Source organism: Copadichromis virginalis, linkage group LG7 (assembly GCF_057382275.1).
Source record: "Copadichromis virginalis isolate Kocher_CV1m ecotype Utaka linkage group LG7, C_Virginalis_male_GT1.1, whole genome shotgun sequence".
Classification (NCBI taxonomy): domain Eukaryota; kingdom Metazoa; phylum Chordata; class Actinopteri; order Cichliformes; family Cichlidae; genus Copadichromis; species Copadichromis virginalis.
Genome location: NC_140624.1, coordinates 15,776,668 through 15,802,104, shown reverse-complemented (window position 1 = coordinate 15,802,104; position 25,437 = coordinate 15,776,668). Strand labels below are relative to the sequence as shown.

Sequence of the window (25,437 nt, the reverse complement as noted above, 5' to 3'; positions counted from 1 at the left end):
GAATTTGCACATTTATGATGATTTATGATGATTCATCCGGTGAATCATGTCACACTCCTCTCCCCTAGATAAGTTGCCTTTATCGGTTAAAAGTATCGGTATTGTTATTGGTATAGGCGACACTAGCCATGCATTTAATTGTTATCAATTTCCCAACCCGAAATTGAAGTATCGCACACCACTATCTCAGCAGACATCTTGGTAACGCCTCCGAACTCTTATTTTGAAGGATGATCTAAATTAACATTAATTTCAGAGTCAACAAGACGTAAAACTACACACACTGAAACACCAATCAAATCCGACCTTCATAATGTGTGAAAGGTTTGCTGTATTTGCCCTAAATTACGTTTCCCCCTTGAAGGTGCACAAGTAAATTTCCAGTCAGGATTCTAGGCGTGCCATGTTTCAGTGTCAGTAATATCTGTGCTTTGTATCCTTCTTTTGCTCAGCGAACCATTTTATTTTACATTATTTATATAGCTTTATATTTACCAAAGAAAAGCGAGAGCACGGTCTGGTTGCGTGTGGAGGGGAGACCCGAGGGCCCCTCCGCCAGCAGCCTACTCAGTCTGCGGGGGTTTGGAAGCAGCGGCTCCTGGACAGGATGGTAGACTCCGTCCGAGTAATGCGCGGGCACGAGGCGCATCAGATGAGTACCTGCGCGAGCACAAGCACAGCGCGGTGATGTAGAGTTTGCAGAGTTCACCGCGGCTGCACACTTGAGCAACTCCTTGACTTACCGACAGCTCCGCGTCGGGGATATCCCAGACTGTTGTACCAGCCGTCAAAGCGAGGAACCTCCCAGGTTATCTCACAGTGCGAACCTGTTCGGTACATGTCGAGCAAATTGGAATTTATTTTACATTAATAAAGTTAAAAGAGTCTGAAAACACGGTCTTTCCTTTCTACTTACGTTCACTAACAGTGAGCACCAAGCCAAACGCAGCACACACACTCCAAACCCATTTACGCAAATCCATTGATGCGAGAGGTGCTCCTCAGCGCAGGATTCGGCCAAGAGGAGTAGTTGAGTACTGAGAAGTGAAGACGGAGTGAAGGTAACTTGTATTTCCTTTTATATCCTCATTAACATGTAATTAAACAAGGCTGCTTTAACAGAAAGAAGAAAATTCCTACAAGTTTAACTCGACTGCGCTCTAGTTTTTCAAACAAACAGCAAAACTTGACAAAAACCTAAACTGCACCGCTTCATCGCGACAGTACCATTTAACGTGTATTTTATGTCTATTTAACTCTAGTCCAAAGAAAATATCATGTGCCTTTTATCTCTTAGTATCTGACTGAAGATGAGGAAGTAGTTGATTCTCACCTACTGCAGAGGTTGAAGTGTTGCGCAGAATAGTTCAGTAGCACAGGTGCTGCGGAGGGATGGTGCAATACTAAAGTTTAAATGTTCTGCACAGCTTATCACAAACTCAATGTGACCTATTTCCCAAATGGGAATGGCCATCATTCCTGGATCACACCTCTTTTCCACAGTATTCCAGTTAATGCATCCTCCTCCCTGGTGAAACGAGGGGGGGGCCCTGCTGGTATAAAAGAAGCCTATGCTTCTTCAACCTTCACACTTAACTTCCTTCTCCTTCAGTGATCACTGACTTAACTTTAAGGTAAGATATCTCTATCTCTAAGATATTTCTATACAATAGGTTCATTGAGTTTTTGTCATTATTATTATCATGATTATTTAAGGTGTGACTGAACACACTAAAATCAGGATGGAGAAAAGAGAAGAGCAATGATTTACATTACAGTGGCAGAGGTGGCTGAATGGATGTATAGGATTGCATGTGTTTGTCTGTTAAACACATGCATTTATTTCTTTGCAGCGAAGGCACACAGTGCCAGAGGAGTTAATAAGGCGGCCATGTTTATGTTTAATCATGCCATGTTACATAGTCGTAGTAATGTAAAGCACCTTATCAGCTGTGAGTAACAAGAGTGTCTATCTCTGCATCTGGGTGGGGAAACTGAGAACTCTGTCACTAACACTGTCTTCTCTGTTATGCTGTCTAGTCTCAGTTGTGTCTGTAAGAGCAGAAGCTAAGATGACTTTCTACGATGACATTTACCCATTCTACACTGTACAAAGGACTCCGTTTATCTTCAGCAGCCGCTTGCTCACCATTATTCTGGTCTTCCTTGTGTTAGCGGTCAGTCTTCTTCTCATTCTACCCGGGATACGAGGGAAGTCGGTGAGTGCAACCAAGTCCAAAAAAAGAAAAACTATTACTCACTGCAAATGAGTGACGAAACCTCACTATTGTTCTCTCTCTTTCTGCGCCTCCAACAGTGGTTGCTGAAAAGTGCAAAAATAATAGCAGTTGTAATGCTGTCATTTCAGTTTCCTCACCTTTTTTTTCCATTTTAGTCACCTGAAATAATTTGTCTGTCTCTTCCTCTCAGCGGCTCTTCTGGACATTTAGAATAGTTACCAGCTTGTTCATTGGTGCCGTGATAGTGGGTGAGTTTTGCATTCGTATTGTTTTTCAAAGATTTTATTCTTCCTGCCACCTTTGTTTTCTAGACTTTCAAGTTAATTTTTTCCCTGCAGCACTCAACTTCACTAACGACTGGGCCGAGGCCAGAATGACCACGAAAGCCACCTATAAGTCTTTCAGCAACGCGGTGGTTAACGCGGAGATTGGCTTGCATGTCGGACTGTATGGCATTAACGTTACGCTGAAAGGTGAGTCACAGTAAGCAACCTGTGACGTCTCGTCAAATATTCCTGCAGTTTTTATTGTGAAAGGAGTCGGTGCTACAACAACATCTTCTGCATATACACGTCAGAAAAGTTCCTTTTTTATCTGTGTTGCTTAGTAGTATTTACATCTGTTTGATCTCACTCAGGGAATCCTGTCGTACAGTTTAATGAGACCATTGACTACAATGAGATGTTCACCTGGCATGACACTATTGAAGAATATGAAGAAGCTCTGGAGAAAGGTTTACCCAACCCCATTCTGTATATCGCTGAAAAATTCACCCCGAGCAGCCCGTGCGGTCTCATCTTTCAGTACAGATACTCTGGACGATACGCGTCTGCAACACTCTGGTGATTGTTAATAACGCATATCTTGATTTTGTCAAATAATACCGTGCGCTCTAATTTTCAGGCGATGTAGAAATTCCAATCCCTGTGCAATAATTGCTCCACAGGACAGCATTTTGCTGCTGGATGCTCGCCAACATCCTTTTCTCCATGCCAGTAATCCGGTACGCTGGGTACATGGTGGTTGCCACTGCTGCATTCATCTTCTTCTCCATGATCTCCTTCACCACCATCATGAATGTGCCTCAGTGTGTTTTCTACATAGGAACTGACTCCTTTGAAACAGAATACAGCCATTCGTTTTGGCTGGCCCTGGCTACAGGTAAACACATGAATTTGCACATAGATTTTGCATGTTTTGCACTTGAATTTATCATTCCAAGCCCGACTGTTACTAACTCAGGTGATTTTCAGGCATCCTGTGCACCCTCATTGGGCTTCTTGTGGTGCTGCTTGACTTTTTGGTCCCTGAGAAGATGAAAGAGGCTTTCAGTGTCGGTGTCGACGGCTGTGAAGACGAGGATGATTCATACAGTGAGGGCTACCTGAATTCATTTTTCCTCGATGGAGTGACAATTTCACCAGTGAATTTAAAAGTTACAGAAGTAAGTACATTCATGAAGGTGGTTCGTACAGTTTTTGAGAATATTAGTAATCAACAAATTATCTTTCTGCTGCCTGTTAATATCTCAATCATTTGTTTAAAGCAGCAACAGTTCTTATCTTTAATATAAGTAAATTCTACTGTGGGACAAGACCGAACAGTGTATTAATAAGGCATTCCCATAGTTAGTTTATACGGCCGCCATAGTCAGCTTTATATCCATGATAAAGACGTCGTTCAGCTAACTTTGATCGTTTTCTTTCTGTGTTACAGGAACATTTATGAAGTTGTGCAGATTCCCTCTCAGGGAGATTTCTTTGTTCATACTTGAAAATAATTTTTGTTGAATGTGTTACAGTTAAAGTCTCGACTTTCACATGTGTTAGTTATCTGTGTGAGCCTGTAAATAATAATGTCTTAAAACTGAGTCCACTGTAAATAGTCACATTTGTAAAGGTCACTCTCATGTTGTAGTAGCTGTAAATAAACATAACTTCGTATGGGATCCATACAATGTGTATATAGTGTGATGGGTGTGGATGGTAGAGCTCTCGTTGTTTTGCTTGTTTGGTAATGAAACATGAGACAACACAGATACATATTGATTGTACACAGAGTATACACTTTAAGAATCCGCTTTTTTAAATGAAATGCACATTTGGTTTTATTTACATTAAACTGATCAGAAACTTGGTCAAAGACATTATTAACCTCTTAAGCCCCAACGCCCCCTGATACGGGGGCAAAAGGCAGGGGATCAGTTAGGCTTGGGGCTTAAGAGGTTAATAAAATTAAGCCTACTCGATCCAAGAAACTGCTTAAAAACTGAAGATGTAATACGACAGCACGTGCTACTCCCTCCAGAGACCAGTGCAATCTGGCTCTCACCAGAACAGAAAACATTAGAGTCTCTAGTTTCAGAAACACAACTCCTAAGCTGGCAGCATTATTGAATACCTGCAAGAGCCAGATGGCACAAATTTACGACGGGACTGGTGAACACATTTCTGAACATTTAATGATATACTAAGCAAAAACAAATGTGCTTTTTATTTCTAAAAGGAGATTTCTAAGCGACCCCACACTAGTGAGAAGCAGCGAGAGCCCGAATGTTGGAACATGTGGTTTCCTTGCATCAGATTCATGCACACACAGTGCTCTGATAGGTTGAATTGATTCTCTTGTAATCCTGTTAAATATGTTTTTTTTCTGTCCTGTAATTTTTTAAGAGCTGAATAAAATGAAAACAAACAAGTGCTCAGCAGTGAAACTGTATTTTCTGTGTGTTATAACTGTACATTCATTCAGTATTGTATATTCTGATACATTCTTGTACGCTCTGGTAAAAGTAATGATCATCCATATACTGTATGTCCTTGAAAATTAAGAGTGTCTTTGGCCTTCAGCGTCACCACAATACACAGAGTTCAGTGCCTTTGTACAGCATCTTATTATCTTCTTTTGATACTAATTGTAATAGATTAACATGTTGGATTGAGAATGAATCCCTGGTCAGTAAATCGTATTCTTCGTTATCACATGCATATACTGCAGAAGTTATATGGCCTTTCCAGTCAAGTCCTTGAGAAATCCAAAGTATTTACAGTAGAAGTACAATTTTAAACTCCATACACATTATAAAAATGACTAAATAAAAAATAAATGTACTAATTTATCTCTTCATAAGAAAATAAACATGACCGTAAAGCTACTTTTCTTCAACACCATAAACTCACGTACAGTACTACAGACAGAGTATTCACATTGTAAGGCCATTATGACGATGTAATTCAAGATAAAACCTGGGAAAATGAGAAACGGATGTTCTTTACAGCGTCGCGACAACAGGCCAAAAAAAATAAAATGATAGAAAAATAAATTCTCCTCGTCCCACTGAGCCACCCGTCTTATTGTCGTCACGCAGCCAGACATGCAGAGCTACAGTGGGGCTGATCCATGCAGGGTCCTCTATATGTAGACGGGCGTCTCCTGTCCCGTCAGCAGTCTGAACATCACAGCAGGCATCGTCTTCATGTTGATCTGGCACAGAGGGAAACATGAAAGAAGCAGGGTGGGTAAATGCAGGGTGTCAAACATGTGGCACACGGGCCCTGAATTGGCACCACAAAGACTCTGAGGCGGCCCACAGGAACGATTTGGGACTTTTAACTGCATTTTTATAAATTGTACAGTTTTTTCTACTGATAAAGGCCTCCTTCACGATTGTTCGTACTACACCTAAGTTAAAGAAAAAAAAGAACAATGAAATGACAAAGAAATCCTATTTTTTCACCATCTAATAGAAGAGTTTCTATTTCTTTATGGTATCTTTTAAAAAGCAAGAAAAACTTTGCTTTATTATTACAGGTCAGTCTGGGCAATGAGATACATTCTCTGTGCTTTTACACATCTATTACTTACACTTTAGTCCCAAAGTGCCATGTTTACAGATTTCTTCCATTTACTACAGCAGAATTTCTTTATCATATAGAAAAACTGAGACATGCAGCTAAAATTGTACTTCTTTTTTTGTATGTGAAGATATCAGAGGGGTTCTGACTGGGGTTAAACTTATCCCTCGCCTGAAAGTCAAAGTGGGCTGTATGTGGCCCACAATGTAAAGTGAGCTCCCTGGGTTAACCCATCAACTTCAGATGCATTTACACATGCACAGATATGTAATCGGCCCTAATTTACTTACTCCTCTCTGTCCCACCAGAGACTGAGAAAAGGATTCAGATGTATTGCTGTCAAACAGAGATCTTTTCTATCAGAACGTACACTTGAAGAAATTACAGAGAAAATACAAGAGTGGTTGAAAATTAAGTTAAAGTTTTAAATAATATTCGGTACATATTTTTGATTATGTTTAACTTTAAGTTTTATTTACAGCATTGAAGCATTGAGCATCACAACACAAACTGGGATCTGAACCATCAGGTCTCCTCTGTATTCTCCATCCATTTGTTTGTGTTTAATACTAGTTTGATATGTTGCCATATTCATTTACTTTGGTCAAGAGTTAAAAGATGTATAACAATTTCCTGAAAAAATTAAAAAAATCAATGTGAAGCATGAGCTGCCTGACAGTTAGTTTGAAACAGCTGAGTTTATCTAATTGAAACAGCGAACAACGTGATGGTTTTATTGGAGTTAATGTGCTGGACTATGAGTCAACAAGGAAGGGCAAAAGAATTTCCCAAACTGTTCCTTTAAAGCACGCTCATAGGGATAAATTGTAAACTTGCACTCAAGGAAATAGATTCCTGTAATCACTGTGAAAGTACACAATAGTTAATTTCTCTGGAATGTGAGTTTTCTCACACAAACATCCTTTATTGTACTAGTCAGTTTTAATTTAAAAAAAATATTTAACCATGGTTTGTTTAATCACAGGATTTTATTGACTTTATTGACCCATCACTTACAGGCATTCTGTGGCCCTGTGTGTACCCAGTGATTTGGCTTTAAACCAAACTCTAATGTGCATGCATCTATGAAAGGCCTGTGTGGCACAGTGTTTGTGTGGTGCAGTAATCGGAGAAAATTGCCATCTTGTGTCATGAGGAGTTCCTACCTCACCCACAGAGATGGACAGGGTTTGAACTATCTTCTCGTGTGCCATGGCAACGACACTCTGACCATTTATTTCAATGATTCTGTGTCCAACACGAACGCCGCCTCTCTCAGCGATACCGCCTCGCATCAGGCTGCAGATCTGAGGAAGCAAAATAACCCCAAATGTGGAACTGCATCATAAATACCAACACTCCCAGTCAACAAGGGGGTATGTTGTAAATATTAACATATTTTTGGCATGTACTAGAGTAGCTTTCATGGTTCACAGTTCACAGTTCCTTATTTATCTTGGCCCTGGTGCAGCAGCTCAAAAACTATCAGAGCAGAATGACGCCTGAGCTTTTGGCTCACAGCAATTATTTGTACATACGCTGAGCTCATTATTGCTATTTTTAACATAAGCAGCCATCACTGTGATGCTATAACATGACAAAAAAACCTGCATGCACCTAAGCATTTAATAAGCCTGAGTTGAAAGTTCAATCTTAAGTTTAGAGTCATGGTAACGAGTGATACGGCTGCACTCACAATGCCATTTTGAACACTGAAGCCGAGCTGGAACTTGAGATCGGGTCTCTTGATGAGGACGGTGGTGACAGGAGGGCAGCTTACAATACTCAGCTTTACCTTCACCTGGTTCTTCAGACCCTGGGACACATTCAGAAACGCATTCACATGTTTCAGAAGTCAAAAGGTTTGTGGAGGTGGACTAAAGACTGGTGCTGTCCCTGTGCTTATGTGGTATTTCTATGTGCTTGTTAGTGTCATGGTCAAAATTACATTTATTCATTCGTGTTCTTCTTTCCTGTCCACTTAATCCTTTTAGGGTGAAAAGAGGGACCACCTAAAAGTCCACTAATATTTAGGTACTTTCACTGTAATTCATACTTTTGGGCTGTTCAGTCCAGCACTACTAACTACAGATAGTTTTCCTTGTGCTATTCTTTGATTCAAATACTTCCTTATCTAACTTATGACTCTAAGTAAAGGGCTAACTGGAGGTTCCTGATGTACTCCATACCTTAATGATGCCCTGGCAGGTGGCCAGTGGCAGCCCCACGAGACTTGTGTCATTGATGGACATAATCTGGTCGCCCACGTTGAGTTTTCCAGAGCGAGCTGCGGGCCCACTGTTCAGCATGCTGGCCAGGATGACCGTGGGCAGAATGGAGCCCCAGCCAGACTCGACTATTACCACGCCGAGGATCTCGCCTTTCTGCTTCTCTATATACAGCTGTAATACAGTATACAAGTATTTTTTAAACCTTTTTAAGCACACTTTGAATTTCATATTGAAAATTAAATCAAATCACTTTTATTGTCACATCACATGTGCAGGTACATTGGTACAGCACATGTGAGTGAAATTCTTGTGTGCGAGCTTCACAAGCAACAGAGTTGTGCAAAATACAATAATGTAAACAAGCAAAATACAAGAATGGCTACATCTGAAACTAATAAATATATGTACAATATATAATAGTTTATGCATTTCATAATAGTATATGCATTTCATTTAGCGAGATTCTGTTAGGGTGGAAAATCCATCAGTCATCATTTACAATTAGCCAACAGTGGAATAAAAAACATGTCACACCTCTTTACAGTTGTCTGAATTTGAGAAATGAACGAGGTCATCGTGGTACATTTCCTGGGAGCTGATGATGTCACTGTATTGTTTCTGGCTCAGGTCGGTGGGATTGATGCCATTGGCTCGCAAGAATTCTCTGTAGGCCACACTGAACGCCTGACCAATAGACTGTGCGATTAGCTGCGCCTACGGGAAGGGGAGCATTTGGGGGAAACCGCTCAGCAGAAAGGCTATCCCAGCTGACAACAGCAAGGAAGTGACCAGAGATTATTGTAAAAATGTAAAACTAGAGCGTAAAGTAGAAAAGAATGGCAATACTTACATCCTCTGATTCAAAGACATAGCAGATCATTCTGTACTGGCTCTTCCCTTCGCTGGTGGAGTCCGAAGATTCAGAGAGCTCCTCTGATGAGGCCTGAGACATGCGCCTCCGTGCCATCAGAACTACAATGCTGCCGATGTCTGCGATGTAGGAGATGGTTCGCAAGGCACTGTCCATCATTGTTTCCTATGAGGAACAAAAGTAATGACAATCATGATTCAAAATAAATTGTGTTTATGCACAAGAAGAAGGCAACACACAAATTTAAGAGCCACTGACCTGTGTGTCAGCATTCAGTACTTTGACAGCTTTAGTGGAGATAAACAGGTCCACTTCTGTCATCATTTGAGAATCTTCATCTTGGCTCTTTGAGATAAACAGAATTTTAATAAGACGTTTTGCATTTCAGAGAATGAATGTGATGCTTTAATCTTGCATAGCATTTTTTTTCTTGCACCTCAATAATAACGCTTGTGCTTATGCCTGAAAGGCAGAGACAGTTTAAATTATTCTTTTCAAACTTTGCTTTTGTGACCAGCAGTTCATTTGTAGTTACATTCAAGGCACAAGCACAGGATATAACACTTAATACACAGGAACAAAAACATGTGGCCGTATCAAAAGAACAAAGTGGCCAAAAGAAAGACATGCAACAGCTCCACTGTGTGGTAAATAGATGAGGTTGCTGCACAGCTGACTTTTTATAAATAGGTCACAAGCAACATACAGTTGTGGTCAGAAGTATTAATACGTGTTATGGTCATTGTAATTTAGGGCCTTGAATTATTTCTTTGAACTGTTCATTTTCTCAGTGTGGAAAGATTGTACAGCATACATCTTTATTGCACTTTGAAAAGAACTGGGTGCACAAGTTTGACTTTAGTTTGTATTTTTTTTCTAATCCACACAGTTTTAGATGTATACATACACCTCCACTAATATTTGGTTAAACGTCCCTTAGTAAGTTACACCTTTACCAGAAGCTTTTTGTAGCCATTAAGAAACTTCTGGCATAATTCCTGGTGTATATTTGACCACTCTTCTTGGCACACACCCGGTTTTTGGTAAGGCCATTCCAGCTGTTTAACGTTAGCCTGCTTCATCCATTCAAAAACCACCTCACACGTGTGCTTTGGATCACTGAGCTACTGGAACACGCTGAAGAACTTGGAGATAGTCATTCTTCTTCATTATTACAACCACTTTGTACAATGTAACAGTACTGCTGACAGCAAAACAGCCACAGTGCATGATGCTACCACCACCGTCCTTTACAATTGGTACAGTGTTCTTAGGTTTGAAGCTTTCACCTTTACAAACATACTTGTTGTCAAGTGTGGACAAATAGCTCAATCTTTGTCTCATATGGCCATAAAACCTTTCTCCAGAAGGCATTTGGCTTGTCCATGTGGGCAGCTGCAAATTTCTCTCGAGCTTGAAGGTTTCCATTTTGGAGCAGGAGCTTCTTTCTTGGTCGGCACCCTCTCAGTCCGTGATGATATAAAACTGGATTCACTGTGGACAGTGATGCTGGTGTTCCAGCAGTTTCCAGCTCATGGTAGGCTTGAGCCTTAGTGGTTCCTGGGTTATTCCTGAACATCCTAACCAAATTCCTCTTATTGTAGGGGGACAGTCTGGGTCTAAATCCAGATCTCGGCAAAGTGATGACACATCTGAATAACATAGTTATGTACAGTTGTTTAAGTTAACAGGCCTTAACCTTGTCAAGTTAAAAGACAGAACTCAGCACCACTTATTAAAAGATTAAAGTAAGTGTATCTATATAATTGAGCCTGTATGTATACTTCTGGCCTTGTATGTATTAAATAACATCCATCCATTCACTTCCGCTTATCCTTTTCAGGGTCGTGGGGGGCACGGGAGCCTATCCCAGCTGTCATAGGGTGAGAGGCGGGGTACACCCTGGACAGGTCGCCAGTCTGTCACAGGGCTAACACACAGAGACAGACAACCATTCGCTCTCACATTCACTCCCGCATTCACACCTATGGGCAATTTAGATTGATTGATTAACCTAGCCCCGCTAACTGCATGTCTTTGGACTGTGGGAGGAAGCCGGAGTACCCGCAGAGAACCCACACCAACATGGGGAGAACATGCAAACTCCACACAGAAAGACCCTGGCCTGAACTACATACATATTATTTATTTCAACTGCGAGCATACATGTAGAATAAAGTCAAATCCCTAATAAAGTCGAGTCCCTCCAGCCAAAAATAAAAGCCAACTTTTCTAAGGCTGAAAATCCCAGATGGAGAACATCAAGAGAATCTAATCAAGTCTCCTGGACCCGAATTCAATTTGTTCCCTAGATTTCATTTCAGTTTGTTCCCACATTTTGATGCTGGCCAATTTAAAGATTTATGAACTAAATGGATGCATGTTGGTAGCTGTAACAACCCTGAAGAAGAATTACCTTGATTTGACTGACAGCTTCATGAGCCTGGGACATACGGACACTCTTGGATGGGTTTTTATCAGACAAAACTTGAGTGCAGCCAAGGTAGTTAGCAGCAAAGATGATCCCATCAATAAGGTCTTCTGGCTCACAGGGACCTGGGACTGTGTGACAAAAAGACCCCTGTAACGTGCAGCACAGATTCATAAAAATGACAACATTTTGAGAATATTCTGAGATATTTACCATCCTCAAAGCTGGGAAACGAAGCAGCTTCCTGTGTTTTCTTTTTTAAAAAATGTAATAAGTTGGACTTCAAGGGCAAATATTTTGCAGATACAGTATAAAAACCTATATCTATCACAATATCCACGATTGCCTACATACAAAACTTACAAAAACAAATGTTTCTTGGGAATACGATTAAAGAGACAGTAAAAGACAGTTTTTTGATCAAAAACTGGATGATAAGAAGCTAAAAGTAGCTGAATTTTAACCTTGGGAGTGTTGCTGTCTTCTGCAGAGACAGGCTCTGGACACTGAGACCTCGTCGCCTGCTCTGGCAGCTCCTCAGGTATTGCAGCCGGGCTGAGCTTCTCATTCTGCTAAACAAAAATAAGTGGGGGGTGTTTTCTTCTTATCTTGGACAGTTTGTGTTTTTTAACATTTCTTGTTGTCCTGTGCCGATTAAGAAGAACTCATAAAAAGTGATGAAGACTATTTCTGGCGATGCATAAAATTAAAATTGTGCTGATCCCCTCTAAACCACAGCAGAGGCAGGTTTGGCACAAACATTTACAATCACAAGCCACAGGGGACAAGAGCTGACAAAGATGTGTCCTATTTGCATTGCTTACCTGCTGGGGTTTCTCTAGCCGTCTCTGTCTCTCCTCGAGAGACTCCCTCTGTTGTTCTGGTGTGTGAAGAGGAGCCAGGGATGGCTTGATAACCCTGGGTTCATTCTCCCGGCTGTTAGCAGTGGAATTACTGGGTCTGGGAACAGGAGGAGGCTCTCTGTGAGGCTGGGGTTTCTGGGTTTCAGTAGGAGGCTGAGCATGGGAGTGGCGAGGTGGGGGAATAGGGTGTTGCTTACTGGAACTGGACCTAGCTTTGGTCCTCACGGCAACTTTTTTGCAGTCCCTGGGCAAAGTCTTTGGACGCTGCTCAGTGTTGCTGGTCATGCATCCTTTGATCCCAGAGGCAATTTGCTCGATGCCCTCTCCTGTTCCCCTCCTTCCTCGCCCTTTACCCTGCCGCTCCTTCTCCTTTGAATCTATGTGAGATGGCTCACACTTCTTGCTGGCTCCTAGGACATTAGGGTTCCTTGTGACTCGGACGTCACCTTCTCTTTGCCGTTCCTCTCCCCCCTTCCTAATTCTTTCGTTCTCATTACCCTGATAAAGGCTAGCCTGCCTCTGAATACTGTCCTCCGTCTCCTCTAAATCCTCTATAAATTTGGCCCCATCTAGCACCTCTTCTATCTCATCTCCATCACCGAAGAAGAACCTGTCCTCCTGGCCCTTTTTAACTCCCCCTTCTGTTTCATCACCAGCAACTGGAGCACAATGCGACCTGAAGCGATGGCTCATCTTACTCGGCTTAGCGTCTGATTGTGATCCCTCACATATTTCTGTGCCATGCCGTGGCCTCGGAGTCATCTGGTCAGGAGCACTGGTGTTCTCATTAGTATTATCACTGACAGCATGCTTTATATAGCCACCGTCCTCAGGACAGTACTGCTTGTAATACCTCATGTCCACACCGCCCTCTCTGTTCAAATGCAGAACCTCATCATAGTCCTGCTCGACATCGGAGCCCACGTTGTCGTACTCAGAGCAGGTGTCCTCCATGTCCTCAGGACTAGGGTCACAACTCATGTAATAGTGATTTGCAGAAACAGGAGAAGTCAGCTGGTCATTATTATCCTCCTCCAGCGCACAAGGTGGTTGCTCAGTCGCCTCGTTCACCAAACCTCCCCGCTCTTCTTTGCTCTGTCCAGGACATGATGAAGTGCCGGGTACCAATATTTTGGAAATGGATCCTGGCCTCTTTCCATGAGCCATAACTGGCCCCTTTAGCCCACTACCCTAAGCCCTGTAAACATTAATAGAAAATCAATTTCACATTTTTGAGAAATGTTATATTTTCAACAGTATATCATCATTCAGACTCTTTATATTATTATGAAAAATAACTGAACACATATTGTATTTTGCAAATGACGTAGGTTCATCACACTGGAGAAATCACCTTCCAAAGACTTCGATGCTCTCTTTCATAAAAACAGAAACTCTTCAGCAACTCTTCTCAGTTTTCGAGCTCCTCTGCTACAAGCCTACAGCACAGGTGCCGTCAATTTAAATAACCAAACATCAAAGATTCCTCTTTGCATATGGTCAAAGATCCACTTTTGTATACAGTGACTATCTCTGTCATACTTTAAAAACACACACACATCCTCCCTCCGTACCAAACATCCATATTTTACTTACATGCACCATCTCAGTCCATTTGTCTTTGATGGTGTTTGTTATCTGTGATCTTGGTCCGTTGTGCCTGCTCTAATTTTGTCTTGATGTCCTGCAGAACAGGAAGCCTGCAGTAAAACTACAGACACACAGCCTTCCTTCTGCAACACTGCTCTCTATTCTTAGCACCTCCCACCACAGAAGCACAGACATATGCAGATGCTCTATACTGGCTTATTGTAAGTCAGTCTGCCTTCACACACAATTTAAACTCTTCTCTTGCGGGTGAAAGTCATCTGCTTAACCTAGTCTAGCTCTCTCACACACCGCTTGAAATATAACATCCTAAAAAGTTATTACAAAATTCTGGCACAAGTAATGCTGACAAAAATGCTGCCCATGCCTGCTTTCAGATTGTAGCATGTGGTGTTTTCTATAAACTATGTTATTGTTTTATAGTTTGCTAAACAGTATCTTCAAGAAGCTGCCTTGAAAAACAGTAAAGAACCAAAGAACAACAACACAAAACTGTCTAAATTAGTCAGAAAGTACTTCACAGCTGAACCGATAGAAATTAATCGTGGAAAAATGATTACAGCTGTTAATTAAAAGTAAATACTGGCATTTAACGAGTTCCAGCCTCTCGAATGTAACTATTTGGGGTTTTTTTCTGTCATTCTTTTACCGATAGTCTACAGTTGACAGAAACGAGAAATTTTAAATAGAGACATGATAGTCTACATTGACCAGACACTTTATAAGGTACACCTAAATGGTACAGAGCTGAACCCCCTTGTGCTTTCGGAACTGCCTTAATTTTTCATGGCATGGATTCAACAAGGGTCTGGAAACATTCCTCAGAGACTTTGGTCCATATTGACATGACAGCATCACACATTTGCTGCAGATTTGTTGGCTGCACCTCCATAATGTGAAGTCCACCACACCCCAAAGCTGCACTACTAGATTGAGATTGGGTGACTGTGGAGGTCATTTGAGTACAGTGAACTCCCTGTTGTGTTCTGGAAAGCAGTTAGAGATGATTTGAGCTTTGTGATATGGTGTGTTCTTCTGCTGTCATAAAAGGATGGACATGGTCAGAAACAGTAACCAGGTAGGCTGTGGTGTTTAAGTGATGCTCAGTTGGCACTAAGAGGCCTAAAGCGTGCCAGGAAAATATACTTGGAACCACTGCTGGTGCTGCTTTTATGTTTTTTACTCCAGATTCAGACCCTATTTTGCAGCAGTCTCAGTTTCCTGTTCTTATCTGAGAGGAGTGGCACCTTGTGCGGTCTTTTGCTGCTGTCACCCATCCGCTTCAAGGACTAACATCATGTGCATTCAGAGATGCTCTTCTATATGCATAGACTGTACCAAGTACTTATTTGAATGACTGTTGCCTTCCTATCATCTTGAAGCAGTCTGGCCATTCTCATCTAACCTCTGACATTCAACAAGGAAAAACGCCGCTCACTGGATCTTATCTCTTTTTCTGACCATTTTTCTCTATAAACCCTAGAAATGGCTGTAATCCCAGTAGATCAGCAAGTTCTGAAACAACTCAGAGCAGCTTGCCTTGCACCAACAACCATGCCACATTCAAAGTCCCTTAAATCAGCCCCATTTCTCATTCCAATGCTCAGTTTCAATGTCAACAGCCTGGTTCGACCATGTCTGCATGCGTAAATATGCATTTAGGCATATGCCATTAACTTTGTTGCCATGTGATTGGCTGATTAAATATTTGCGTTAACAAGCAGCTGAACAGGTGTACCTGACAAAGTGGCTGGTGAGTGTGCATTCAACATATATTCTCAATCAAGAAAACATCTGGCAGATTAAGAAATGGGGAAATATCTGTTATTCGCAGCCCTACAGTAATAATACAAATGTACAACAGCAGGATTTAACACCAGTAAATTAGAGAGTATCCATCAATACAACATAAAAATGCTGTTGATTTTATTTATCAATATTATAATGATATAATTTATGATTCTCTCAGCTCTGAATTCCACCAAATCTCTTTTCATCCCTGTCATCATTTAAAAGAAGTGAGCTCCTTAAGTGTGAATGTGATGCTCTCAGTTTAGTAATACATGCTTTACATTTGATTAGTACAGGATATGTGAGAGGCAGCACACTGACAGTGCTGTGCTACACGCCCAGTATAAACATGTCATCATCAGCATCCTCATCTCAGCATGAAGCATCTAAGCTTGAGGCTGAAAAGAAAAATCATAGAGCAAACTATTTGGCTCAAGCTAAAAAGACTCCACAACGAAATGAATCCTATCAGTGTTGATCAGGTCATTATGCAACTGGGATTATAGCATCATCAGCACAAAAAACCTCTAATCCCTGCTAACAGTCCTAAGCATGACTTCTCCATGGTGCTGAACTGGCAATTAAAACAACAGGGGCAATTACAGAGTAGAATTGGCCTTCACCATTGCAGTTTTCTTGCACCTGCCCTGCCCTTGAAGAATGAGTGGTAGTATTTTATAAAGCTATTACGCCTAACTTTTGCCGCAGCTGCAGGGGTGGTTGTTGCTGTGGCTCCAGTCTCCCCACAAGTGGACGCCGCATTTCCCTCTGCCTAGATGTCGATAAGATAATCGGATATGTCCTGCGCATATACCGTGCATTAATGGAGCGCGCTCCCTCCACACACGCTCTCTAGTGGTTATACCATCTGGAGGCATCTTATTATCCTACAGCAGCTGGAAAATTCACATCGACCTTGATGTGAAGCATGGAGACTGCACCATGCTGACACCCAACTAATGGGCTGATGTGCCACAGGAGCACGCACATCTAGCATCGTTTTCGCTCTGTGACAGAAACACGAGCAGGCCTACATGCATCAATATTGCATGCTCCCCTCTATACGTGCATTAATATATGTGTGTGCCACTTACCGACATCAGTCCTGTGGGGGCCTCTCCCTTAAAATGCCCGTTTGCTGATCAGATGAGATTGATCTCCGGGATGGTGATTTTTGAATAAAAGCCGCACAGCAGCCCAGGAACCTGTGTAGAAAATACACCCCCTAACACAGGCACACACGCACCATGTGCTCACTAGTCGCACTGTTCTACCCAACATAAAACATTAATGCACACGCAGATGCACCTCTATATGAATGGATTGTATTTTTATGTTTGTTTGTTTGTTTTTAATTTTTTAGTCATTTTATAATTTGTTTAACAGTATAAGTGGTGGCTTGTAAGTCATTAAATAGACACCCAAGGTGTGATTTATATTATTAGATTATCTTTACTTTAAAGCCATATTTAATATGATTATATCTTACAGCTTCCTAGGATTTATTTGCGTTTGTTGAGGAAAAATATCGATGTATCTGGGATCGATTTCGATGTTCTGCGCTCTACTGGTTGTGCCTAAGAAGCGGGATTGGGTGCCATATCTGCTATCGGTATGTTAGCTATTGTTTTGAACCGCTGACAGGCTGTATTTTATAGTTTTCTGCTGGATTTGTGAAGCACTAAGAGTCGCAAATGTGTGACCATTTTAAATGAGACATAGGTAAGCTAGCATACGAAGCATTTCTACACCGAAAGCGCAACTGTCAGAGTATGCAACAAAGAAAACCTGTGGGGGAAAATAGTTTTCACCGAGCAGCACCACCACTGCCGCCTGCATTGCTGAAACATGGCCGAGCGAGCTAACAAAGGCAAACTCAGGGGACGTTTATCATTGTCGAGAACCAAAAAGACGGACAATGTTGTTAAAGTTGGCACTGCTGCCAGGGGTGCCACCACAAGTCCAATCACGTCGTTCTTCTCCAGCAAGCCTCCACCTAAGCTGGCCTGTCCCCTGTGTGGCCAGCTGGTACCGAGATTCAAGATCAATGAGCATATTGATCTGCAATGTCAGAACTTTGAGAGAGGAGACAGCACTGTCGGCTCAGCAAGTAATAGTGTTATCTCAAGCACTCAGCTGTCACCCAGAAGGAGTCTCCCAGAGTCTCCCGCGGAGGATCGAAAAGTGGAAGAAGCGGGTGAAAAAGGCAAAGAGACCAAAACAAGCCCTTATTTCAAAAAGAATAACTTTCAGCAGGCACCACGGGAAATAAACAGCAAGACGGTGGTCAGGACCATTGACCTTGGAAGTCTTTCTTCTAAATTATCTAGAAAATTTCATAAGGCACCTGAAAGGAAAGAGACAGTGGACGAACTTGATGAGACACTGAATAGCTCACAGAAAGAAAATCTTCTGATTCAGAGTTTAGAAGACAAAAAAGAGGACCTGCCAGTCAGATCAACCAGTGTTGTCTGTGTAGCAGCAGTGGAAGATCCATCACATTCAGAAAAACAACATAAATTTGAAAACAAAGCATCTAAATCTGATACTGTCCAAAAACAAGTTACTCCGAAGCCGCACTCTTCTCCCTCCAAACCAGCAAATAATTCACAACAGGCACCACGGGAAATAAACAGCAAGACTGTGGTCAGGACCATTGACCGAGAAAGTCTCTCTTCCAAATTATCTGGAAATTTTCATAAGGCATCTGAGAGGAAAGAGACAGTGGATGAACTTGATGAGACACTGAATAGCTCACAGAAGGAGAATCTTCTGATTCAGAGTTTAGAAGATGAAAAAGAAGGTATGACACGCCGGTCCACCAGTGTCACCTGTGCAGCAACAGTACAAGACCCATCACATTCAAAAAAACAACATAAACTTGAAAACAAAGCATCTAAATCTGATACTGTTCAAAAACAAGTTGCTCCAAAGCCACACTCTTCTCCCTCCAAACCAGCAAAACGAAAAAGTAAATCTTCCATTAGTAAGGCAGCTAGCTTTAAAAAGAAAGCCAAGCTGGAGAAGAAGTCCTCTGAAGGTAAAGCTGGAACAACTGATCTGGATCAGCATGAAACTGTAGTAGCGTTATCTGCTTGTGACCAACCTTTGAATTTAGAGGAAACGTGTGAGGAAAAGGTTGCGGTTGTCAGTGGTGATTTACTCCCAGTGTTTGGTGCCGATAGCATCACAAGTGAGCAGAGCTCGACTACGGCTTCGCCGCACCTTCCCTACTACCTCAGGAACTTCAAAACTGTACTACACGCTGTGCTGGAGAATGAGGATGACAGAGAGTTGTTCAACCAAGATGATTTGTCCTTTATACGTGCATTTGAAAATCTGTCAGGTATGTTAAAATATTATTCAATAGTTATTCTAAAAACTGTGAAAATCTGGCTTTATTGTTCACATGTATTGTTAGATTTGTATTGTTCATTGTCATTTATGCTTAGAAATATTTACTTATATATGCTTAGAGTTTTGTAATTAGTTGTAGATTGGTAGAGGTTTTGATCCTTGATAGTCTGCAAACTTTGTGTGTATTAGACAGCACTTTGGGAGCATGAGAGGTCATACCGTGTCTTATTGTTTTATGGTAGGATTAACGTAGCTACGTCTGTTCTAGTCTAAGTGCTCTTTGTTTAGATGAACTGCAGGACTTCCTCACCGTGTTATCTAGGATGAACCATCTAGGGTGAGGGGGAGGCTACCCTCTTCCTGACCAAGGATGTTTAACCCTTTGATCAGCAACACACACACACACACACACACACACACACACACACACACACACACACACAGGCAAGGTACTCTTTGTTTGTATGTAGACGTCGTATGTTAATGAACCTATGCATATTCATGTAACCTCAATAAAAGGGCAGTGTTACAGGAGGACGGACGAGACCAACTGGAGTCAAGCGGTTGTCCGGTTCTCTCCCGTGCACGAGTAACATGAAGAACTTTGCCTATTTGTGTCTTGCTTAGCAGTGTAATTATATTGTCTTAACGTTCCAGCGAATAGGTTTATGCTACAAACCTAACATGTATTCTCTCTCTTGAAGTCATGGGACAGAAGTTGTATGTGAGGCTTTTTCAGAGGAAACTGAAGTGGCTCCAAGTAAATAAGCTGGATTATGAAGAGATATGCAGCGATCTTGGACCCATTTCACAGGAACTGGTTCAAAGTGGTTTTCTGGAGACAGGTAAATGTGTAAAAAATTTAATGTCTCCTTTTGTTACTGTCATTTTGTTACCGTTCGATATTCATGTTTTTCCAATTATGTTATTAATATGACTGCACTGATCACATTTAGCTATTATGTTGGCATCATGTTAATGGTTGAAGCTAGGAAATACAGTAAAATGTTTGGAATAAACATCAAATTACATCAATGAATAAACATCACCTCTAATAATGTCCACGTCTGGTGTTTTTACCTCTCAAAGAGAATGACCTTGAAGACTTGGGTGAGGCTCTGGATCTCCTGCCGGCTCCTGAACTCAAAGCTTTGGCTAAGACTTTCCACCTGGGCAATTCAGCGACCCAAAAACAGCAGGTAGTGGACGGGCTGCTCCGCCTTAGCAAGCAAAAGTCTCTTTTCACTCTGACCACTGCACAAAACAGTGTCGGAGCAGTGATTCTTAAACGGTAAGATAATTATTTATGTTATGTTTTTTTAGTACCAGTATTGCAGTGGTGGTCACACCCCATCCTGTCTTTAAAGGGCTAAGCAGCTTGCAGGTTCCTGTGTCCGTCTCTGTCGGGGTCCTCGGGCTGTCTTCTCTCGTGTTCTCCTGCTCTTCTCTCTGACGGACACCGTGGAAGAAGAGGAGATGGCAGCTGGAGGACAGAGCCAGCTTTATACCATCCTTTTGGTAAACTCAGGTCGTCTGGCCTTCCCAGACTATACAGTACAGCGTGTAGCCAAGGTTTTTCAGGATAGAGAGGACCTTATCAGGTAAGGTTCTACCAAAATATCTATAATGACTTTCTTATGTTTTATCAAGCAGGATAGGCACAAATAAGTACTAATAATGGCATGCATCACACCAGATATGAAGCTTCCATGCGAGCACTGCAAGAGGTGATCCTGGCTATGCAGGGTGGTCAGTGGGAGACGGCCATGGAGCTCTATGCTGCAGCCAAAAGTCAATGGCTAGTGCTGAAGAAAAACAATGACCTCAGGTGCGAAATCATAAACATTTGCTTCAGTGTTTCCAAAAACAGTCAGTTGTGACTGATAACAATATGATTTGTTTGCAGTCATCAGGAAAAGCTGCCTGTATTTCTGCGCTGCTTCACTGCAGGATGGGCTTACACTCGAATTTTATCCAGAGGGGTCGAGATTTTGCAAAGGCTCCGTCGCTATGAGGTTTCTGAACCTGTCCATTCACCGCGAAACACAAATTAAAGTGCTTGTTCATGTCATTGTTGAAGATCTCATGGGTCTTCTGTTCGTGTCACAGGAAGCAGTTGAAGAGCTGCGGTCTTTGCTATTGCAGTCCGTTTACTGTCCTGACAGCCGCGGGCGATGGTGGGACAGGCTGGCACTAAACGTTCACCAGCACCTCAAAAGTCCTGAGCAAGTCTGCACCCTTCTCTGTTCTCATTCACGTCCTACTGAGACAGTCTGATTTAATTTTTTGTCAGATGTCTTGTGTTAATCTTTCAATTGTTGGACTGTGTTCTTTACCTGTCAGGCTATCTGTGCTATTAGAGATGGGCTGTCAGACCCTTTGGTGCGTACAGGACATAAACTCGCGCTGCATCACAGAGCTGTTAGAATGAAAGAGTCTGCCAGCTGCAAGAAGTACCGCCTGCAACTGAGAGACCTGCCCACTGTCCAAGTACAAGATGTCAAGCATGTATGTTTTTCACAGTGTCAGTGTGTGGGTTTCAAAATGGAACAGCTTAGTTTTTTAGCTCACCTAAAAGATGCTTTTGTGTGTGTCTGTGTGTTTGTTTGTTTGTTGTTACATCTGACTGCAGGTGACTATTCGAGGACAGCTGTTTCCTCATGAGGGAGGCATGGGAAAGTCTAAATTTCTTTTACCAGCAAATGAAGAGGGCGCTCATTCCACTGTAATATGCTCTGTAGAGGAGCTGTCCTTGGCGCATTACAGACAGCAAGGTTTTGACCAAGGTAAACAACTTTTTTTCTCCTGTAAAAATGTATAGATACAAACAGAAACAGTAGGTTTTTTTGTTTTTTCTTTTGTTTAAGTATTATTATTATTATTATTATTATTATTATTATTATCATCATCAGGGATCCATGGAGAGGGTTCAACATTCTCAACACTGTTTGCTCTCCTGCTGTGGGACATCATTTTCATGGACAGTATTCCAGATGTCTTGCGAAACCCATACCAGGTAAAGAAAGGTCTATACGTGTTTATCTGAATATGTATGAAACTCTAGAGCTCACGTTTGTTTTCCCTTACAGACGTGTCCGCTGGATTTTTACACCGACTGCTTTTATGAAAACAGAAAGGATGCAATCGAGTCTCGTGTCCAGTTACTTTGTGAGGCGTCTGTGGAAACTCTGCAAAATATGTTGGAAGATGTCTGGAATTCCCAGGAGGGAAAAGTGTGTTCGTTGGTGAGCTGGGAACGTTTCTCATCCCTTCAGCAAGCGCAGGTACTTAAGGTTTTAAAAGTACATGTTGAGTGCTGTCAGTATACAGTGTTTCTCACATTATGTGTCAGCGCAGTGGGGCAGATGAGGACACATTTTCCTCAAACACACTCTAATAATTGTCTCACCTCATTACCAAGTTTGGCGCATCCTTCATTGACAGATTAGCACGTAGACTCTTGCTTTGGAGCCATGCTGGTGTAATACATTTAGAATGGGGTTTGAAACTTTCTTGTGAAGCATTCAATGAATCTGTATGAGCTGATAATAGAAAAATAAGAAACAAGAAAAGGTCAGTAAACGTGCCCTTGTCCTGGATTTTTTTTTTGATGGCGTTGCTGGCATCCAGTTGAAGAAGACCATGTGTTTTTTTTCTTTGTACTGTTTTCATTGTTTTTTTGTTTTTATTTATATTTTACACAATGTGGGGTTTTTTTTTTTTTGGGGGGGGGGGGGGGGGGGGGGATTGTAAGTTTCTACATTTCTTACTGTAGGTACCAACATGATACTGATGTGCAATTAGATGCTGATTTTCTTTTCTTTTTTCTCTCCCCAGTCTCTTGTTGCATGCCTGGGTGGAGCCTTTCTAGGTGGAGTAATAGCACGAATGGCAAAAGACTACAGGCACTGCCGTGGAGGTTTGCCCGATCTTGTGGTGTGGAACAGCTCAAACAACAGCTACAAGGTGAGATCACCTGCCATCCTGGCTTGTTTTGTTCTCTGTTTTTTATGGAATCAGGAGATTTTTGGTGCCCAATAGTTTAAACTCTTGTGATGTCATGTGATTGTAGCTGGTGGAGGTGAAGGGGCCCAATGACCGACTGTCTCACAAGCAACAGATCTGGCTGGATGAGCTGCAGAAACTTGGGGCCGATGTGGAGGTGTGTCACGTGACTGCTACTGGAGCCAGAGGAGCTCGTCTGGAATAAACGGACACAGAGAAATTGACTGATAAGACTTGTGCTGCTAATTAATCAGACTGCGGTCAAAAAGAAAACATCCGCAATCGGACATGCTGGGAAAAAAACATCCTGTTTGATCAACCTATAGAGAATGGTGTAAATCTTGATTTCAAAATCTATAAAATTTCACCTTTCTATGTAGGAGGAGGTTAATGTGCTTTGTTTTGTATGGCATTATCATCTGGTCTTCAACAGGAAGTCGTGCACTATGTGATGAGGATCATCGTTAACAGCTTCCAGGATCAAAAATTGCAACTGATGCATGACAGTAAATAGATCCAGCCACTACACCAGGGGTGCTCACACTTTTTCCGCATGTGAGCTACTTATAAAATGACCAAGTCAAAATGATCTACCCACTACAAAAATCCAAAACATATACTTATTTATAAATATATTGAGGATTCTTTATATCTACAATGTATATACATGCATAACCGCAATATCCAATATTTCACAACACAATTAACTATGTAAATTTTTTGTCATTACCTGAGTTTACTCTGATGACTTGCACTGAATTGAATCAGCCAGGGATGCATAGTCCGGACAGTAGCTGCTGACGGCCAGGTTTAAGAGAAAAAACCGAGAGCTAAAAATTGGAGTTAACTCGCTGACTAGCTTGTCAGTTTTACTACACTTCGCGCCGCTGTTTGCGCATGCGCAGCGACCTAAGCGTCAGAAAAAATCTGCTGTCATCTGACTGGCTTCCCTGTATCAATCAAGTGACGGGATGGATGATAGGCTGGCATCTATTTTTTTAATGCCATGCGATCTACCAATACTACCTTTGCGATCGACTGGTCGATCGCGATCGACGTATTGAGCACCCCTGCACTACACTAATATAATGGTGTTTCCTTTTTGGGACATCCTGTAATCACAGGATTGTGTGTTGCCATGCAACCAAGACTCACATTTTCTTGGCTGCTTGTAAATTACATGACAGCTCTATGAGTTTGTTATGCAATTAAACACTGTGATAATATGCCTATAAATAAGCTTTTTGCCAGTAAGCATTGGGTAATCAAAGATATCAGCTGGGTGCAAAAGAAGAAGTCATAGGGCTACTTTTAATCAGAGTATTTTAGGGCAGAACTGAAGGAAATTTTTAGTCAGCCCAAAAAAATCTGCTTCCTTTTTAAATGCTGTATAAAAAATAATAATAAAGAAAGAAAAAAATCTTGAAACAGATTTTCTGTTAATAAGCTAAGACTCTGCCTCAGCATGTTCATTTCAAACTTTGACATTGCCGTAAATCAGTTATTAACAATAAAAGTGTATCATAGTTGATAAACTACCCCTCCACAGTGGCTCCGTACCCTGCCAAGAAAAGTGGTCATGCTTAATGCCGTGTACAGTCATCCTCCCAAAGGCCCATTATTTCTTTTTTAAATTATCAGTCAATCTGTGGTTTGCTTTCTCTATTAACTTAGTAAGTGTTCAGTCTGAATTGGTTCCCTGATGCTAAGATGACAAAATCGTATTACTGGTATGATGTGACTCAGTCACTTTACTGTAAGACTCATCTCAGAACAAGAACACAGAAAAAAACACCACCACTGACAGATGACTCTACATCAGGTATGAGAAGAGTCCGTGAATCCAGAATAATCTGAATCTGGATCAGTGATATTTTATTGAGAACATAAAGACGATCATGAGTTTTTTAATATTTCAGTTTGATATAAAGTTGTGAAGATAAGACAAAATTTCCAACTTTTCCCATCATTCAGTGATCAGAATCAGAATCAGAATGGGGTTTATTGCCAAATGTTGAGCAGGTTTACAACATTAGGAAATTGCTGCGGTGCTTCAGTGCAAACATAGTGTCATAAATAGCACTTAAATAGACATGGAAAAAAATAAAAGTAGGGATAAGAATTAAAAGTGCTATGTGGAAAGATATGTGCATGATATATACATGAGAATAAGAATTAAGAGTGCT

General features: G+C 41.5%; 3 protein-coding genes across 7 annotated transcripts; 2 read left to right on the top strand and 1 right to left on the bottom strand.

Annotated features, from left to right (window-relative positions):
- Positions 1–1,519: 1,519 nt before the first annotated feature.
- On the top strand, positions 1,520–4,860 carry duoxa (dual oxidase maturation factor). The gene is made up of 8 exons (XM_085462099.1): positions 1,520–1,634; positions 2,041–2,219; positions 2,431–2,488; positions 2,579–2,713; positions 2,878–3,082; positions 3,187–3,401; positions 3,494–3,684; positions 3,957–4,860. Exons 2-8 carry the CDS (start codon positions 2,073–2,075, stop codon positions 3,966–3,968), a joined length of 963 nt encoding a protein of 320 aa, XP_085318225.1. The 5' UTR covers positions 1,520–1,634; positions 2,041–2,072; the 3' UTR covers positions 3,969–4,860.
- A 78-nt stretch (positions 4,861–4,938) lies between these two features.
- apba2a (amyloid beta (A4) precursor protein-binding, family A, member 2a) lies at positions 4,939–17,139 on the bottom strand. 5 transcript variants are annotated; one of them, XM_085462096.1, is made up of 13 exons: positions 16,984–17,139; positions 14,087–14,174; positions 12,452–13,688; positions 12,092–12,199; positions 11,841–11,880; positions 11,613–11,758; positions 9,455–9,541; positions 9,176–9,361; positions 8,860–9,039; positions 8,284–8,496; positions 7,791–7,910; positions 7,261–7,401; positions 4,939–5,723 (listed from the first exon to the last, which is right to left on the bottom strand). In XM_085462096.1, exons 3-13 carry the CDS (start codon positions 13,655–13,657, stop codon positions 5,652–5,654), a joined length of 2,499 nt encoding a protein of 832 aa, XP_085318222.1. In that variant the 5' UTR covers positions 13,658–13,688; positions 14,087–14,174; positions 16,984–17,139; the 3' UTR covers positions 4,939–5,651. The 5 variants fall into 5 exon arrangements, with proteins under 5 accessions (XP_085318222.1, XP_085318220.1, XP_085318223.1 ...); XM_085462094.1 differs by lacking the exon at positions 14,087–14,174; XM_085462097.1 differs by lacking the exon at positions 14,087–14,174 and having other exon boundaries at positions 12,092–12,196.
- A 336-nt stretch (positions 17,140–17,475) lies between these two features.
- Positions 17,476–23,775, top strand: fan1 (FANCD2 and FANCI associated nuclease 1). The gene is made up of 13 exons (XM_085462091.1): positions 17,476–19,235; positions 19,951–20,091; positions 20,336–20,537; positions 20,614–20,847; positions 20,943–21,074; positions 21,153–21,261; positions 21,356–21,475; positions 21,590–21,754; positions 21,879–22,032; positions 22,159–22,262; positions 22,336–22,530; positions 23,084–23,212; positions 23,319–23,775. Exons 1-13 carry the CDS (start codon positions 17,738–17,740, stop codon positions 23,454–23,456), a joined length of 3,321 nt encoding a protein of 1,106 aa, XP_085318217.1. The 5' UTR covers positions 17,476–17,737; the 3' UTR covers positions 23,457–23,775.
- Positions 23,776–25,437: the final 1,662 nt, after the last annotated feature.

What these genes read in the sequence shown, in the direction of transcription:
- duoxa (XM_085462099.1), top strand. Translation starts at nt 2,073, where the DNA reads ATGACTTTCTACGATGACATTTACCCATTCTACACTGTACAAAGGACT. An exon ending in CATTGGTGCCGTGATAGTGG is followed by an intron (nt 2,489 to 2,578) that starts GTGAGTTTTGCA and finishes TTTTCCCTGCAG; the next exon opens with CACTCAACTTCACTAACGAC. An exon ending in TTGGCTGGCCCTGGCTACAG is followed by an intron (nt 3,402 to 3,493) that starts GTAAACACATGA and finishes GGTGATTTTCAG; the next exon opens with GCATCCTGTGCACCCTCATT.
- apba2a (XM_085462096.1), bottom strand. Translation starts at nt 13,657, where the DNA reads ATGGCTCATGGAAAGAGGCCAGGATCCATTTCCAAAATATTGGTACCC. An exon ending in CCTGCCAGGGCATCATTAAG is followed by an intron (nt 7,911 to 8,283) that starts GTATGGAGTACA and finishes AATGTGTCCCAG; the next exon opens with GGTCTGAAGAACCAGGTGAA. An exon ending in TGTCCATCTCTGTGGGTGAG is followed by an intron (nt 5,724 to 7,260) that starts GTAGGAACTCCT and finishes CCTCTGTGCCAG; the next exon opens with ATCAACATGAAGACGATGCC.
- fan1 (XM_085462091.1), top strand. Translation starts at nt 17,738, where the DNA reads ATGGCCGAGCGAGCTAACAAAGGCAAACTCAGGGGACGTTTATCATTG. An exon ending in TGCATTTGAAAATCTGTCAG is followed by an intron (nt 19,236 to 19,950) that starts GTATGTTAAAAT and finishes TCTCTCTTGAAG; the next exon opens with TCATGGGACAGAAGTTGTAT. An exon ending in ACCTCAAAAGTCCTGAGCAA is followed by an intron (nt 21,476 to 21,589) that starts GTCTGCACCCTT and finishes TTTACCTGTCAG; the next exon opens with GCTATCTGTGCTATTAGAGA.